The 18,821-nt window shown below is 37.6% G+C and overlaps 1 protein-coding gene across 1 annotated transcript in view; it reads left to right on the top strand.

Annotated features, from left to right (window-relative positions):
* Positions 1-18,821, top strand: part of PRKG1 (protein kinase cGMP-dependent 1) — a 570,089-nt gene that overhangs the window by 311,506 nt on the left and 239,762 nt on the right. The window contains exons 4-5 of the mRNA XM_023739537.1: positions 5,995-6,072; positions 13,868-13,962. Of these exons, the coding sequence (XP_023595305.1) occupies positions 5,995-6,072; positions 13,868-13,962 (173 nt within the window). The remainder of the gene's footprint in view (positions 1-5,994; positions 6,073-13,867; positions 13,963-18,821) is intronic.

Genomic DNA, 18,821 nt, shown 5'->3' with positions numbered 1-18,821 from the left:
GGAAACAGCTCATGCAATTGTAGAAGCTAGAATGTCCCAAGTCTGTGGATCAGGGTAGAGGCCTCTCCCAAGTCATGCAGCCACAGAAGCTGGCAAGCCCAAGATCGGCAGGTCAGAGAGCAGGGCTCCCGCTCACAGGTTGTGAAGGTTGACGAATTCCAAGATCGGCAGGCAAGACCACAAGGTTTCTCCTGATTTACGAAGCTGCAGGGGCTGGCAAACCCAAGATCAGCAGGTCAGAGAGCAGGGCTCTGCTCACAGGCTGTGACGATCGACAAATCCCAAGTTCGGCAGATAAGGTGACAGCTCAAGTCCCGAGATCCGGAGATGAGATGACAGGAGGCAGCCGCTGGACCCAGAGAGAGCAAAAAGCCAGAACGTCTGCTTATATTCAGATGCAGGCACACCCTCAAGGAGACTCCCTTTCATCTGATTGGGTACTCACAATATATTCAGTCATGGGAGTGATCACATTAAAACACTGAGAATCATGGCCCAGACAAGTTGGCACACAATCTGAACCGTCACATACATTAGCTGAGATTCAATGATAGATTATGTTAGAGTTGGGGACCGAATATAAAATCACTAGTTAAAATGCAGTATATTTGATATCAATAATTACGACTCTGATCTGAAAAAGAGAAAATGAATCATATTTATTCACCAAGGAGCAACCACCAAGATCTCTGAGTGTCATATCCAGTGTTGCACAAAGCCAAGTATCAACAAGTATGTACAGAGTGGAAAAAAATTCTAAAGGGATATTTATATGTTAATATTGAATTCTGAGACCCCAGAGACATACATATTTACAGTAAAATCCATACCCATTTTTCTTAATGGCAGAGAAGACTGGTTTTTCCTAGCTTTCAAACTGTAGAAATATTATTCTAAATCATTGCCTTGGGGGTGATGCATTGCGTACATTTAAGCATGCAGCCAGTTTTCTCTAATCTATGATTTATAACTCAATTTTCCCACTTTAAAAAGGAGAGGTTGGACAGAATTTATCCTTTATCTAACCATCCTTCCAAAAAATTTATTGAGTGCCTATTCTGTGCTAAGCATCATTCTAAGAGAAACAATAGGTATAACATAAAATCCCCTAAGCTTTTTGGGCAGCAGATGATAGGGGGATGAGCCATAGGTAGCAAACAAAAAGGAATGATCACTTCAAATCAAGACGATGCATTAGGAGGCTGTTCTCCCAGGGGCCCGGCTATGCGGTGGTCTGCATCTGTGCTGCTTATCAAGGAGTCATTAGAGTGGCCAGTGCCATCTTGGCAGCAGTAAAACAGGACCACAGAGCTTCGCATAGCTTTCTAATACCATGAAAAATAAATAAAGCAGGTGTGTGGGATAGAAAGTGAGCAGGGATGGCATGCGCGTTAGTGAGGGAGGACAGGCAGGGCCTTGCTGAGGCCCAAAGATGAGAAAAAAATAATGACATGATCTTGAGGAGTGTTCCAGATGAGGGCCTACTGAGTACAAAGTTTTGGGGAGGAATCCAGCCTGGCAGGTGCAAGGCACAGAAAGAAAGCCAGAATGTTGGAAACATAATGAATGAGGGTGAGAATGGGAGGGGATGAGGATGGAGAGGTAGGTAACAGCCAGAATACAGAGAACTTTATAGACTATAGTAAGTTGCTTATGATTTTTAAGCTGCAAGAAGTCATCGGAAGAGTTTAAGCGGTAGAGTGATTGCATAAAATCTGTTATTTGAAAGGTCATTCTGGTTGCAGTGAGAACAAAAGATGGGATGGAATGTGGTAAGGTGGGTGTGGGCAAGAGAGGAGGACCAAATAGGAGGACGTTGCAAAAGTCCAAGACACGATTTTGGCTTGGACTAGGGAGATACCAGTGGAGATGGTGAAAGACAAATGGACTTGGCCAATGCATTCAAAATACAGGCCTTTCTAATGGATTGACTATGGGCAATTCTGGGAAGATGGACATTAAAGAGGACTATTTTATTCGTGAAATTATTATTATTATTTTGAGTCTCTGCTCTGTTCTAAGCACTGTGTTAGGCATTGGGATATCGTGATAAGCTAAAGTAGACATAGAGTTATCATGATTCGGTTTAGACTTGACGGCAACCAACAAACAACAAACCAGACATAATTCTTGCCTTCATAGAGCTTAAAATCTGTTGAAAAACATCATTAAAATAATTATACTAATAAATTAATAACTGTAAGCTCAGAAAAGAGAAATGAAGTAAAGCTATGTGGTAATGTAAAAGCATTTAATGGAGAGACCTAATTTAGCAAGGGCATGTGGTGTGGGGATGGTGGTGGTGGGTTTGGGGGTAGAGAGGACATGCCAGGTCAGAGAAGACTGAGAGCTGAAAGAGAAGTTGGTGAGAAGCACTGGGGATACAGCAGGGGAAGGGCTCAGGCCTGGTAGTAGGAAAGGAGTGGTGCAAGTTTGAGGAACTGACCTAAGAGGGCCATTGAGACTGGAAGGCAAAGTGGGAGAGGGTGCGAAGAGATTGGAAGGGCATAGCACTAAGCAGACCATACATAGCCTTGTTGGCCATGTTAAGGAGATTGGTTTGTATCTTAAAAACTGGAAACCTTATAAAGAAGTCTGTCTAATTGTTAAGATTTCTTCCTATTCCAAATTCTATTATTTTTCCATGATTTAATTTGAAGTAAGAAGAGGGCAGTGCTGCAATGTGACCTTCAAAAAACAGTGAAACAGTTGGCATTTGATTAACATAATTAGAGAGCCTCTCAAAGAATCAGTAAGCTGGATCATCTTCCCCTCAGGTGCAATTGACCATTTCAGGATAACATAGTCATTATAGTCCTGGTATTATGACACCATCAGCATGATCTTTCCCAAGCATGGACTGCCTTTAGCCCCTGTAACATAGGCTCTTCTCTGGACCCCTGGGTTTTATGAGCTTATGCAGCATGGAAACAGGCCCAGCGAATGCCTGTGTAGGTAAACTAAAGTAATGGATACAACAGTTGTGGGTTTCAAGTTACAAAAACCATACCCACTGATGTTAAGAAGGTGATTAGACAATCTTCTTAAGTAAATAAACTATATCTGGATACTGATGCCAAACTTTCTACTCTCTGGAATAAAAAGATTAAAATATGAAAGATTTTGTCCAGTTGTTCTCAATGGGGGACCATTTTCCCCCCAAGGGGACATTTAGTAAAGTCTGGAAGCATTTTTGATTTTGACAATTGGGGTGAGGATGCTACTGGCATCTAGTACATAGAGACCACGGATGCTGGTAAACATCCTGTAGCAGAACAGAATATACAGGACAGTCTCCCACAACAGAGAATTATGTGGCTCTAAATGTCAATTGTGTCTAGACTGAGAATCCCTTACCTTAATACCTTGTAATATATTGCAAATAATTCTGTCATATCAAGAGGTCTCAAAGGAAATAACTGTCATATACGGATGGAGACATGCTTCCAGAAGGAGATGGGTGGGTGAAATGAGCTCAGGTGAAGTAAAAATTCTGCACGTGTTAGTGCTTTTTATTTGCATTTTTTCTACTTTTTCAAAAACAATTGTACATCCACTACTATATGACCATAATAAACTGCTCACTCCCTTCTTCCTGTGATGCCTTTCTCCTGCTGAATGTCCAGTGACCTCTTCCTTCAGCTGGGGCTTGAGCATCATCTCCATGGTGAAGCCAATCCTGATTTCCTTCAGAAGAGTCAGATCTTCCCTAGACTGTGCTCTCGCAGGACCCTGTACTTACAGAGTATTTTAAATATTGTGTTATATTGGAAGTTTTTGACTCGTCTTAGGTTAGGAGCCAAATTATAAATAAACAAGGAGTAAGATTGATGGGTACACAATATTACCTTTATTACTAATAAAATCTGGGTTGGAGGATGTAGCTTAGAAAATGAGAGCCAAATAACCTTCCCAACCTAGACCAGACTTACCTGCCCTGTCACAGAGATCTAGACAAGAGCAGGCTTCACTATGTTGGGGAGAAGGGCCTTCTCCTGGGGAAGCAGCAGAGAATGCCAGTCCTTTACAGGAAGTTGCTTCCCACAAGGAAGATAAGAGAAGGTGATTCCTTCTAAATATAATCAGATAAGTCACATCATCTCTCTAGTGCAGAGTGGGGGTTGGGAAAGAGAGAGGTCCTGAGTTTTACAAATTGAGCTCCATCCACATAGTAAAGAACAACAACATCAAGGGTGGGAAAGATGCTTCCCCACTCTGCACCACTGCCATACATTGGAACTTTTTGTTTGTCAGCAGTACCTATCACCTGTGCTATCCAGTACAGTAGCCACTAGCCACATGTGGCTATTTAAATTTAAATTGATTAAAATTAACTAAAATTTAAAATTGAAATTTTCAGTCACACTGGCTACATGTCACAGTGGCTATTATATTGGATAGTGTAGCTATAGAACATTTCCATTGTCACAAAAAGATCTAACAGGTGGTGCTGATATGAGCCTATTGTGAACTGAGATTTTGTCTTACTCATCATTTTATCATCAGTGCCTATAACAAGGCCTGACTCAGAGGCACTCAGAAATGTTTGTTGAATGAATATGTGATAGTAGAGTATTATGTTTTTATTTCTCAAATCTGTATGTCGTAAAGATCTTTCCATTTCAAAGCAGCCCAGTATAAAAATGAAACACGGACATATTGTTAACTGAAATAATGTAAACAATATGTATTTTATAATCCCATTTTTATTTAGAAATAATTATTTGTAGGCATAGAGATATATGTATTCAAGAGCATAGGAAGATATTGGAGGATACCCTCCAGACTATATACACCATCTGGTGGTTGATATCGGGGGAGGGGAGTAAGGAGGAACTTTTTACTTAAATACTTGTTACTAGGAAAATGAATTACTTTTGAGTTTAAAAAAATAGTAACAGACTAGGTAGATGTTAACTTACCCAATATACAGATTAATAATGGCTGTTCTCAGTGTCAAGTATTAATGAAAGGCAATTTTAAGAGTAAATAGACTGAAGTATTAAGAAAAATGATATTGAACTCTAAGGACAAATCACAGCCATCAGCCTAACGGATATTGTATGCAAGCCATGAAATGTGTCTCCTCAGGAGTGTGCAAAGTAATGTTTTTTCACCCAAAATATGGCTCCCTGGCTAAGCTGCAGAGAAGGACAAAGCCAGATGGCACCATTGTCATTTTTCTCTTGTTATACCTCCTGACCCAGGAATACGCCGTCTCCCACCTCTCCTTATAGAAATTACTTTTGCTTGTCACAGGCATAGTCTTCACCCTGGGAATGGGCCTAGTAGCTGTATGGGGGCCAGAATCCTGACACACTGGCTGTGAAAATTCTCTTGCAGCTTTACCATGCTCCTGGTTTGGTAGTTTACAAGCTCACAAATACTGGACCAGAATTCTGTCCATAAAATTGAGACATTCTATTTGACAGGACTAAATCTAAATTGCTGAAGCAGGACATTAAAGCCTGAAACAGGACATTAAAGCCTGAAGCTGTGCCTTAAAAAGTAGGGCCATCTAACCCACAGTAAAATTAAACTTAGTTTCAAATGAATATCTCTAGACACCATAGCTGTTTTATCAGAAAAGGCTATCGTTAAGAGAATACTAAAACCAAATGAGAATGACAAATAAAATAATACAGAAAGTTCAGTTCAATTAGCAGTCAGGCTATTTTGTTGCATGCTCAGTTGATGGGAGAAAATAATATTTTCATCAAACAATTAAAATGAATGGATTTGAAAATATGAATATAATCACCCAGAAAAAATGACATTAACAAAATAGTTTTAAAAATGAGCAGAATAGAAATGATTTCTTTGTAATTATTATGTTCGTTGACTATTTATTATTTATTCTTAAATCATGATAGATTTTGGGCTTGGCTAAAACTCCCTCAGTATGACTTCCTGGGGACTGATATTTGAAGATGTTGAACTATTTTGGTAAATTGGTCTTTAATTTTTTTTTCTGTTACTGTTTTTATTTTTCAGACTCACTATGAAAATGGGGAATATATTATCAGGCAAGGTGCAAGAGGAGATACCTTCTTTATCATCAGCAAAGGAAAGGTAAGGTTTGGTGGCGCAAGAGGACCCTGGGCTTGTCAGCGCCCCCTGGAGGAGCACGTGTGTACAGTCTTGTGCTGCCCAAGTTTTTCTATTTACTGACGTTGATAGAGAAATATGTTAGAGTGGATCTTCCAAAAGCGATTCAGAAGGAAGACAAAGTACAACTCTGAAGACCGGTAAATAGTCTGTGTGACAGTTAATAACCATGATGCTAGATGACGTGGATATGTCCGGGTCAACGGAATGGTTTCTGTAATCTGTTATTGTTGTTGTTGGATGCATTGGAGTCCATTTCAGCTCATAATGACTCCATGTGACAGAGTAGAACTACCCCACAGGGTTTTCTGGGCTGTAATCTTTGAGGGAGCAGATTATATAATTTACAAAGAAAAGACAAGGGATTTCAAAAACATCTGTATGATTTAAAAAAAAAAAAAAAAATCCATGCCGTCATTAGGAGGAGAAACATGCTATAATGAAATATTTTAGCTTTGAGATCGGATGGCTCAAGTTGAACCCTGGCTATGAAACTTACTGGTTAGTGTCCTTAGGCAAGTTGCTTAACATTCTGAGGGCAATAAGGTTATAAACATATCCATGTATTATTGTTTATTCAAAAAGAAACATTAAATGACTACTAGGGAACTAATAAAAGTGATAAGTTATAGGGGAGAGGGTGAAAATGGTGTGGATGAGGGACATGAATGAGAAATCATAATTTATGCCTTAATATATTATTTTGATTTTGTTTTTAGCAGTTTTAGTCTATTATAATTTCGATTTAAAAACTAAATAAGAAAGTAAGTGAATTGGTAAATGGAGACTTACTTAGATTAATACATTAATGTTATATTACCACCAAACCCAAGACCCACTCCGACTCATAGCGACCCAATAAGACAGAGTAGAACTGCCCAGAGGGTTTCCAAGGTTATAAATTTACAGAAGCAGACTGCCACATCTTTCTCCTGCAGAGTGGCAGGTAGGTTCAAAGCACTGACTTTTTGGTTAGCAGACAAGTGCTTTATCCACTGTGCCACCAGTGCTCCTCTGTATTACCACAAATACCTTAAATTTCTTTCAACAGTGAAGCCATAATCAATTTTGCATTTTAGTGTCATCACCCTGTATCCTGTGATATGTACTTCTTTTTCTTTATCCTAAGTGATCCTTACAAAGAATTTCTGCCTGTATATGTATCAATTATAGTAAGAGATGGGAAAGGAGGAGTAGGTAGAGCAGATACACATGTAAGTTTTCATTTTTAAAATGGTAAACATTTAAGAAGATATTTATTCTTTTTCTAATCTAACAGGTAAAACTGACTCTAGTACCTTATCCTCATATTTATAATAGGAAAAGGAGATATTTATAGGGCTAGAGTTAACAAGATATGTGAAAGATTATAAGTCTTGTTGGATCACATTTTAGATGATCCTCTCTGGAATAATTTTGAATCAAGAATGTGCATATGTCAGTGTTTGCACAAGTGGCACGTCACACTAAAGTGAAGGAAACCATATATATGTATGTATATACATACATAAATGGAGCCCTGATGGCCTAGTAGTTAAGAGCTCGGCTGCTAACCAAAAGATCAGCACTTCAAATCCACCAGCTGCTCCTTGGAAATCCTATGGGGCAGGTCTACTCTGTCCTGTAGGGTCGCTGTGAGTCAGAATCGACTCGATGGCACCTAACAACTACAACAACATACATAAATCCATATAGGTATGTATATAGATAGTTATCATTTTGACTGATATCTTAAAGCATGAGATAGAAATCAAAGTTAGGATCCAGCTTCTTAAAAGGCCTCATGAAATGAGATGTATGACCACAGTTATGGTTAAAATTTTATCTTATATTTTCCAGTGTTAGAGGATAAGAAAACGTTAACATTTTGTGGTTTATATGATAGATTGTTAGAGTTTACCGTTTACCGTTTTCTTGCTTAACATTGACCGAAGAATCAGAGAAATTTGAAAATCCCCATGGGCATAAATAACTCCATTGGTCACAAGGGAACTTTTCGTCCTGACGATTGGATTTACTTTTTCTTTACTACACTGCTAGCTTTTTGCTGTAATGGGGTGATATGGGGGTGATATGGTTATCCTTTACAATAGAGTTCTGACAGGCTTCTGCAACCACCCTATTACTGCAAATTTTCAGCACTGCCTGAAAGAAGCAGTGGTTTGTAACCAGTTTCAGCTGAAGACAGGTGCTTCAGTGGTGCTATTTTATGAGTTTTGTAATATGTATAAATAGAAACTGTGTGCAGATTACACCACAGGCCCCAATTCCCTTGGCAATATTTCAGAGCACCCTGGGGATTATGGGAGAGTCGTGTAAGAACATATTAGACTCTCCTGACACATTCAAGATTTTTTTTTTTAACCAGGCATACATTTTTCCTAACCTGGTCTTTCAGGTCCCACAGGTTAGCTACTGTGATTCTTAATTATATTAATTATGCAATAATTAATGTTGTATATATTAATCATATATATTATATATGTTAATTGTGTAATGATTAATATATTACACTGTACATTAATTATATTAATTCTGCTATTAGTGTATCAGAATCACTGTATAAAGTCTTAAGAATTAGAAGGTGATCATACTTAAGTCTTAATGGCAAGGAACAGGAAAGAGAAGAGTGATGAGGGAGTAAATTCAGGTTAGCTGGCAAATAAGCTGCAAAAGGAAAACTTTGTAAAACTGTATGTTTTGTTTTATACATAAAAATGCAAACTTATGTTTTGTATGGATTTTAAAAATTTATAAAGGAAAGCCCAGGCAAAGGCATTGTCTTTTTTACTACCAATCTGGCTCAGAAAATGCTGTGAGATCAAACAAGACAAGACGCATAACGGGGCTGCAGAGCTACAAATGCATTTCCCCTTGTTTGTTTCCATCTATTTGAGTGGAAAAGAGTATTTATTCTCCCCTAAAATACACTCACACAAAAAGAAAAATATTATAAAATAAATTGTGAGATACTTGTTTTCCTCCATTAAACTAGCAGCACAAACTGATTTTTCTAAAACTTTAGGTGGAATGCTTGTGGAAATGTCTGAAGTTAGTTCTGTGTTCTTTAATCAGTCTATCCCAGTTGCCTGGCAACATGGCTTTTTCCCCCAGAGCATCAAAAGAATTCACAACTGAGTATGAAAAATATATCTGATAAAACTTTATGGCTATGTCCTTGAAGTTGTGTTCTACCAAAAAAATCAACTTTGTCTCCATAAATAAGTTGAAGCAAAATGAACAGAATTTTATCATAAAATTTCAGGGTCTCATTAATAATTTATGTACATTTTGACTTTTTCTGAATTCTTTATAACTTATATGCTACTATTAGAAAAAAAAATGTGATTAAAAAATTCCTAATCATTAAATGCCATTTAATACCACATAGCTTTGCTTCTTAGAATCACTGTGTATTTAAGCATATTGGTTAAACATGTTGGCTCAACACAATGGTCAGTGTTGATACATATGAAAAGTGTTTGTTCTTTTATGGAAATTTTATTCATTATACATAATAGTGAAACATGAGGAGCAGTTCCTTTGAGATCAAAAGCAAGATAAGGATACTTATTGTCACCACTCTCTTCAATGTGCTTTAAAATTGGCAAATATGTGATTTTTTTTATATTATGTGTGTACTAAATTATAAACATGAACAAGGGTATGAAGAATACAAAATTCAAGATAGGAGTTTTGAGAAAGGAGGTGGTGCATGTGGTGGGTAGAAATTTTAATTTACTCCTGTGTTTCACAAAGGGTTCAATTGTCAAGTCAGAATCATAGGAATCATAGATCTTGCCCACATTGAACTTTATTAATGAGTCAAAGGAAAGGGATAAACTTAAAAAGAAAGAAAAAACATGCATTATCTGTATATGCCTTAAACTACCGACTCTTGAAAGTATCCTTCTCCTTCTGCATTAAAAACCCATTGCCGTCGAGTCGATTCTGAGATGCTATAGGATAGAGTAGAACTGCCCCAAAGGGTTTCCAAGGAGTGCCTGGTGGATTCGAACTGCTGACCTTTTTGGTTAGGAGCTGTAGTTCTTAACCAATACACCACCAGGGTTTCCCCTTCTGCGTTAGGAGCCTTTTTTCGTTTTGGAATAATAGGACCAGTTTTTCAGCAATATGTGCAGAACGTTGTATGAAAAGGTAGTTGTTTTGGTTTGGGGAGCTCTTAAATTTTATAGTCTACAGATAGAAAAATGCCTACCTAACTAAGCCTTATTCTCCAGCTGGTCTTAACCCACGCGTCCATAAATTCCAGATTTGTTTACAAAAAGCAATCTAGACAGACCAGTATATTCTGCTAAAAATATTTTATAGATAAGGATTCTCTATGAGCTTTATCTCAGTAAATACCAATAGCAATTTATAAGGTAGTCTCTGAAGTCATTATCACGTTTGCAAGGGGTTTTTGGTTGAGGTTATTCATTCCTGCTTCCAAAATCCCTGGTTAGGAGAGATTGAGTTACAGGCCTTCCAACTAGTAATGGTTATGTTCTTAAACTAGGTTGAAAGGTAAATGGATGCTGGTTTTGTTTTCTTTAAGTTTTGCCTATATATTTTGTATACTTTTTGTGTACATGATATATTTAAAAGTGCAAAAATCAGTGAAAAAGCCACATTTCTTTGCTTCTCAAATAAACATGTTGAATCTGTACTGAAACCTTTTTTTTTTATAGTGAATTGTTTTGCTTAAGCATGTTAGTTAAGCACACTGATATTATTTATTGAAGATTGTGGTATTAAAGGTCAATTTTATGTGTCCCATTTAAAAAAAATCAAATTTCTAGTTTGATTCTTAGTTTTAAAATATACATATAGTCTTAAATAGTCAAAAAATTATAAGACCATACATACTATTTATAGAAAATTAAAATATAGTCAAGTAAAAAGAACATTAAAATACACATACTATCTCTTATCTACCTTGAGGCAAAGGTAGCCAATGCTCTAAATACCATTTTATGGCAATAGTAAAAGAGCAACACTAGTAGATATGAAATAATTGTTTTATTATCAAATGTATGGAATTTCTGAAGTGGGAATTGAGAGAAATAGAAGAAAGGAGAAAAGAAGTATAGAAAAAGTAACGAAAACTTTTTTGACACTTACTATTAAGTGGATGTTTTTCATAGATGAGCTCCTTTAATTCACACACACACACACACACACACACACACACACACACACACACACACGCACACACACCCCTCCCTATGGGATAACTATCTCATTTTGCAGAGCAGGTACACAGACTCAAACAGACCAAATATTATCTTTAAGTCTCAGTAGCTAGTTCTTTTCCACAACATTATGGATCAAAAATACTTCGTAGTTTAAGTGTGAAAATAATAGGTATACAGGCCAAGGATAGAGAGCTATTTCTGTATATGTAACTTTCTCTAATTTTTTTTTCCAGAATAAAGATGTGAATGTTCATGATTGGTGTCTGTGTGTATTTAGAACAATGCATTAAATGCACAAATAAAAAATGTGGAGCTTACAACTGTAAAGTGAAGCATTTAATGTTTAGTTTTGAGCTGCATATCTTTTGGATTATTCAGATAGGTTTTTCCACACATTGATCACATAAGCAGAAAGTGCTTTATTCTGTAGATGGTTCACTTTCTGTTTTATGTCTCTGTTACTGCATTTCAACATCTTTTAAAATAACACTTCAGAATCCACTAATAGCTCTCAAATGACTTACATAAATCTGCCACTTTGAATTTATACCATTTTTTATTCACCAAATAGAAAATATACAGTTATGAAATGTATCCATATATCCAATTTTGAATTAATGCTCTAAACCTATAGCACATTACACCCTAGTATATGATTTTTTTAGCAGCTAGTTGGAAGGACAGAAATCATTTTGTTGAACTGCATCATTGTATAGAGGAGGTCACTGAGGTTCAGAAGTATTATGACAATTCATGTATGTCTGTCAGCAATTGGCCTGTAGAACACTTAGCATGGGTATCACCTGCATTAATCTTTTGAAATAAGATTTCCCAGACCCACCGAATGACAACCTCAAGAATAAGGGTCCACCTGGGTGGTGCAAACAGTTAGCACACTAGGCTGCTAACCAAAAGTTGGTGGTTCGAGCCCACTCGGAGGCACCTCAGTTTCCATGGTTTTGAAACACTGTTGAGGAGTAATCAAATGGATCAATAGAGAATAATAACTGAGTTCCCTCCTTTCACAGAGCTGAATATTTATAAAACCTCTGGTCTTTGACATCCAGTCTCTAGATTCAAAAACGTGAAGCATAGTATTTTTAAATGTGTTTAAATGTCTGGCATTGTCTCAAGAAATTAGTTTTTCTACTTCATTACATTTTCCAGATAGGTGAATTTTAACGATTCAACCTTTCTGGATGTCACATAGACAGCATTATGAATATTAGCGGAACGTGAGGGGGAAGTGAATTAACACAAAGGTACAACATACTGCATTAATGTCTTCATTCATGCAACAAAAATTCATTGTAACTTGCTTTCCATGGACCAGCACACAGGCCATGAATCCTGTTGGTGCTAGGATATCTTATTTGTAATGAAGATTTTCTGATGAAACAATTTACAGCTCTCGATTGAGTGCTTATTATAAATTTTAGAGAATGCCAAAGAAATGTTACTTTCTCTGAACAGCATACTATCTATTATGTAAAAAAAAGACTTATGTAATTTATATATCTTTTAAAAGAGAAATTCTGCTGAATGAAGCATGTGGATCATGACATATAGTCAGTTAGAGCCCTGCAGAAAGGTTTCATGGCTGTGAACTGGCCTTTGAATGAAGGCTGGGTTTTTCTTAGAGAAAGAGACGGGCATATCCTAGAAAAACTGAGATGTATATGTGGAGAGGAGTTCCTGGGTTGTATAAATGGTTAACATATTCAGCTGCTAACTGAAAGATTGGAGGTTCGAGCCCACCCAGAGGTGCCCTAGAAAAAAGACTTGGAAAACCAGAGATTGAAAACCCTGTGGAGTATAGTTCTACTCTGACACACGTGGAGTCACCATGAGTCAAAGTCACCTGGAAGGCAACTGGTTATATGTGGAGATGTGTAAATGATGTTCACTGCAGCACTTTAATAGCAAACAACTGAACATATAAATGTCCCAACAATGAAATGAAGAAATATATTTATATAATGGAGTAAGACACTGAAACATAAAAATGGATGAACTAGGTTCATACTAATAACATGGAACAGATAATCTAAACAATGTTAAGAGAAAAAAATAATTTTCAGAATGATGTATATAGTAAGACACTAAAACATAAAAATGGATGAACTGGATTTATACTGATAACATAGGACAAATAATTTAAGCAATGTTAAGAGAAAAAAAGGAAGTTACAGAATGATGTATATGGTATTATTCTATTCATGTATTCTGAAAGATTGTAGGAACAGCCACTAAATTCATTGCAGTAGTTGACTCACAGGAGGTAGGATTAAGTGAAATTCAAATTCCCTAATATATATATTTTTTAATTTCTTGAAAAAAAAACATGGAAGTTTAACAAAATATTATCAGGTCAGTTCTTATGGTTTACATGAAAATTTGTCATATTATTCCTTGCCCCTTTCACTGGTAATTTAAATTTGTTTTCTTCATAAAAATAAGTTAAAAAAAGAAGAAGAAATGGAATTAGTATTCTCAATTAGTGTTCACTTGATCATCCAGGGAATGCAGTGGTTTTAGACTTTCATTGCATCTCTTTGCAGGTAAATGTCACTCGTGAAGACTCACCAAGCGAAGACCCAGTTTTTCTTCGAACTTTAGGAAAAGGAGATTGGTTTGGAGAGAAAGCGCTTCAGGGGTAAGTTAATCATCTGTTACACCATTTTGGGTTGAGTACTACATAAATTCCTGTCTTAGATTTTGAGCTCCTAGCAAAATAGGCTGTCTATTTAGTGTTTATTGTAATATCAGACACAGACCTTGATGGTAATTTTTATTTATTTCCAGTTAGACTTGAAATCAGTTTATATAGGTTGCAGGATTAATTTTCAGAATAAATCATTGTTACATAAACAGGAACATTTCTCAGCTTTGTGTTCCTTAACTGCGTTCTCTGTAAAGACTCCAAAAGGGAAAGAACTGTTTTTGCTAAGCTTACTGTGTACAGTTTTACTCAGAATTATAGGAAGAAGGTTGGTTGAGAATTTTGAAATCCTTATATCTGATTGTACAAACAATGGATCAGAAGGCAGTGAAGCCTTTGCAGGGTTTACCTCTGCGTGGTTGTTGTCATCGCTGGCTATAGTAGTGGAGGTGGAGATGGAGGTAATGCACCACTTGCAGGTACACTCTCGATGAGCTTGAAGGCTAGACTAGTAGAGGCAAGCTTCAGGGGGGCTGAAATTGTACTTGTCAACTAAGACCTGAAGAAACAAGTACTTGGGATCTCTTCCCATATGCTATGGAAGAAAAATGTAGTTGACTTTCACAAAGCATTTTACAGAATGCATGACAATTATGACAAATATATTTAGGTACTTTAATCATGTTTCCCAATAAGCAACACATCTCAGGTATCAGCAAATATAGATGAGACTTTTCAAAGTTCACTGCTGTATATAAGCCATTTGAATAATAAATAACAAATAAACATTTATTTTTGAATCAAATTCCAGGTACGGGAGTGTCTACTAGAGAGGAACAGCAATAGGACATAATTTATTCCTAAAATATTTGGGACAGTTTTGCTTCTATTTCAAATTATGCCTTCATATTAAGAATTGCATTATAAGCATTTTGTTTAAAACTACTATGAAAAAAATAGTTTAGGGAGTTTTTTTTGTTTTGTTTTGTTTTCAAGCCACAATCAGATGGTAGTTTTTGTTTTCTTTCTCACTATTTAGCAGCTACAGAAATGAAATAAAGAGATCCTGGTAAATCCTCTTACTTCGGCCATATTGCCTGATGAAAATTCAGAACTAAATGTATTCAGCTTTCTGGTTTTCTTTTACTGAGTTCTTATGATCTGTGCCTAATGAGCATGTACTTGACGTTAGATTTTTCAAGTGACAAAGTTAAAAGAAATAGCATGTTTGGTGTCGATCCACAAAAGAATACAATAAAAACTATATCCAGTATAAACTGCATGAAAATATCCTTTGTAATCTAATCTTTGTTTCCCTTGATTATTATATGTATAGATGATTCTAGAGAATTAGACCACCTGGCTTCATTGGTCCAAGCTTAAATGCCTCTGTGGGAATCGATGTTATTTCTAACATGGCCAAAGAACCAGAAATATTTACTATCATTTTTGACTGAGGTCACAAGAAAAATACCAGAAAATAAGGAATAAATAATTGGGAATTGACAGATTTTCCTTCGTAGGTTATTGTCACTGAATTTCAGAGCCAATTAAAAAACACTTTCATGGTGAGAACACCTTCCTAGAAAGTGTTCCAAGTGACACCGGCATATGGTTTATGGAAAAGTTGCCACATTTTGCTCTGATAGCAGAAAATTTAATGGCAATCCATCTACTTTAATTATTTCTGGCTTTATGGTTATTCTTGTGAATGTCCTGGTGACAGGACTCTCTTTTGCACATAATTGGTCTTCTCCACTGGTCTTTTCTATTTAAAGCACATTCAGTTCTCCCATAACCTACAAAACAATCAACCCATCTCCCTCTCGTTACTCCCTTCCCCACCATTTCTCTCCACAAGCCCCCCTGCCCCATTTTTTCTTATGCCCTTTACCCTCACTTTCTCACTTCTCCATCTGTCTTTATCTGTCTATACTAAGTGCTCTTTTAAATGTCACCAGAGACTCTCTACTTACCCAGTAGAATGTTTTTTTCTCCTCTGTCTTTGACTTGACTTCTCAGCTAGTTTATACTTTTGACCACCCACTTCCTTGTTTAAACTTCCCATACTTTGTTACCCTTGAAATTAACAACATTGTTCAGAATTCCTCATTTTATTTCATAAACTTCACCAATGTTTTGTCCTCAATTCTCTTGATTACACACACCTTGTAAACTCTTCCAGATCTATGATTGCATATTACCTCCATGAAAAGAAGTCCCAAGTATTTATATTCTGAGATGCGCCTAGCATCTGGCACTTATCAGATACTCAGAAGTATTTGTTGAATGAATAAATGAACAAATGAATGAATGAACAAATGAACTTCTGTTACGATGCCCAATCTCGTAATCCTACCTGATTTTGATCACCTCAACTAGCGGAATTTGTTTGGCCGTGCGTCGGAAGTTATGAGCTCAATTGACTCTCTGGGGGCAGGCTGATAATGTAAACGAGTAAAGTAAGGTGAGTAAGGACTATGGTAAACTGGAAAGCCTTATGTAACTATATAGCTAGAAAGCCTATGTAACAGCAACTGAGCACTACATCATTGCTAATCTGCAGAAATGTGTAATGAGCTTTTTAAGAAAAGCAGAAAAAACTAGATTTAAAAAAATGTGAGAGGAGGAAGGGCCAAGATGGCAGAGTAGTCAGACACTTCCGGTAGACCCTCTTACAACAAAGACCCGAAAAAACAAGTAATTAGATTATATATGGCAATCTGGGAGCTCTGAACATCAAAGGCAGAGTTGAGGAACCGGACTGAGTGGCGGGGGGAGGGAGAGATGGTTCAGAAGCAGCGAGGAGTTTCCAGAGCTGACTCAGTGAGAGCCTGAGCCCTTCAGGCCTGAGCAGCTCGTGGGTGAGCAGTGAGGCAGGCAAGCAGCGGTGCTCGAGAGACACGTATTCCACACTGGGAGAAACCCAGTGCCAGAGAGTCTACATGACCATCTGGAACCAGTGAGAAGCCACCCTCATTGGCTAAAGATAAGTACTTGTGTACAGCTTACTGCATGGATCAAAAACACCCCCCTTTGGGAAAAACCTCTTTCCCATTTACCTCCCCGCTCCCTGCTCTGCACTGGGTCCCAGACAGCTTCAGCAATTTCTGAGTCCCCTGAGCTGGAAGTAGGTTCCATCACACGCCCGGAGCCATTCTCCCTGCTTTGGAGAGTGAACAAATTAACGAACAGGGGAAAAAATAAACTGCTGGCTTCCCTAAGCTAGGAACCCAGGGTAGGCGCAGCTCCTTTGCCTAGGCACAGCCATAAGGGATCCATGGACTTTGAGTGCCTTTCCCCCTGTATAGACTTGTGCAGGCCCATCTCAACAGTGTAGGCTCTCATTACCACAGTACACCAGGGTATATACCAGAAGTCTAACTTCAGCTGTTTCAACTGTGAAGTGGCAGGTTCTTGACACTTGACATTTCTCTGCCCATTAAGCAGGGTCTTCACCTACCCACATCAGGGGCCTGAGGACTGGTGGCTCCACCCACACCACCTAGCCACCTGTGATAAGAGCCCATGAATAAGAGGTACCCCCTAGTCCATACAGCCAACAGCATTAGGTGCTCATAGTCCGGCTGCAAAACCCACCTGCTTGTGCACGCTAGGGAACGGACATGCCTTCCTCCTGGACACTCAGGGGCAGCCATCAGCCCCCTGCCTTGCTCAGAGTGTATCCCCCTGCTGCAACCAGATGCCTGTGCCTACACCAATCACCCATGCCTGTCTAGGACTGTAAGTGAGAGCCTACACCACACACTTGATGGCTATCTACCTGGGCACCTGAGCTGAATCCATATAGGAGGAATGGGTGGACTCCTGAGCTCCCATACCTAGTAACTGATCTAACCACCTGGTGACAGGACATTAGAGCTTCAGAGGTGCCAATAATCAAACTAGCTCAAATGAGCAGCTTATTTGGGTATATAAAAACAAAACAAGAAGCTAGGACACAGCAAACATAAAATAAATAAATATAATAACTTATTGATGGCTCAGAGACAACAGTCAATATCAAATCACATAAAGAGGCAATCCATGATGGCTTCGCAAGCTCCCAAAATAAATAATCTAGAAATTTTCCAGAGGAGGAAAATTTCTTGGAATTACTGGAGGCAGAATACAAAAGATTAATATACAGAACTCTTCAAGAAATTAGGAAGGAAATTAATCAAAACGCAGAGCATGCAATAGAGGAAATTAAAAAAGATTAGAGAAGAGCATAATGACAAATTTAACAGTCTGTAAGAATCCATACAGAGATAGCAATCAGAAATCCAGAAGATTAACAATAAAATTTCAGAATTAGACAACTCAATAGAAAGTCATAGGCGCAGAATTGAAGCAATGGAAGTCAGAATTAGTGAGAGTGAAGATAAAGCTCTTGACGCCAACTTATTTGAGGAAAAATCAGATAAAAGGATAAAAAAAATGAAGAAACCCTAAGAATTATGTGGGACTCTATCAAGAGGGATAGCCTATGAGTGACTGGAGTACCAGAACAGGTGGGTATAACAGAAAATACAGAGAGAATTGTTGAATATTTGTTGGCAGAAAACTTCCCTGATATCTTGAAAGATGACAAGGTATCTATCCAAGATGCTCATCAAACGCCACGTAAGGTAGATCCCAAAAGAAAGTCACCAAGACATATTATAATTAAACTTGCCAAAACCAAAGATAAAGAGAGAATTTTAAGAGTGGCTAGGAATAAGCAAAAAGTCGTCTACAAAGGAGAGTCAATTAGAATAAGCTTGGACTACTCAGCAGAAACCATGCAGGCAAGAAGGCAATGGGATGACATATATAAAACCTTGAAGGAAAAAAACTGCCAGCCAAGAATT

This window comes from Trichechus manatus, unplaced genomic scaffold (assembly GCF_000243295.1).
Source record: "Trichechus manatus latirostris isolate Lorelei unplaced genomic scaffold, TriManLat1.0 scaffold00007, whole genome shotgun sequence".
NCBI classification, from domain to species: Eukaryota; Metazoa; Chordata; class Mammalia; order Sirenia; family Trichechidae; genus Trichechus; species Trichechus manatus.
This window is presented reverse-complemented; position numbering and strand designations above follow the sequence as displayed.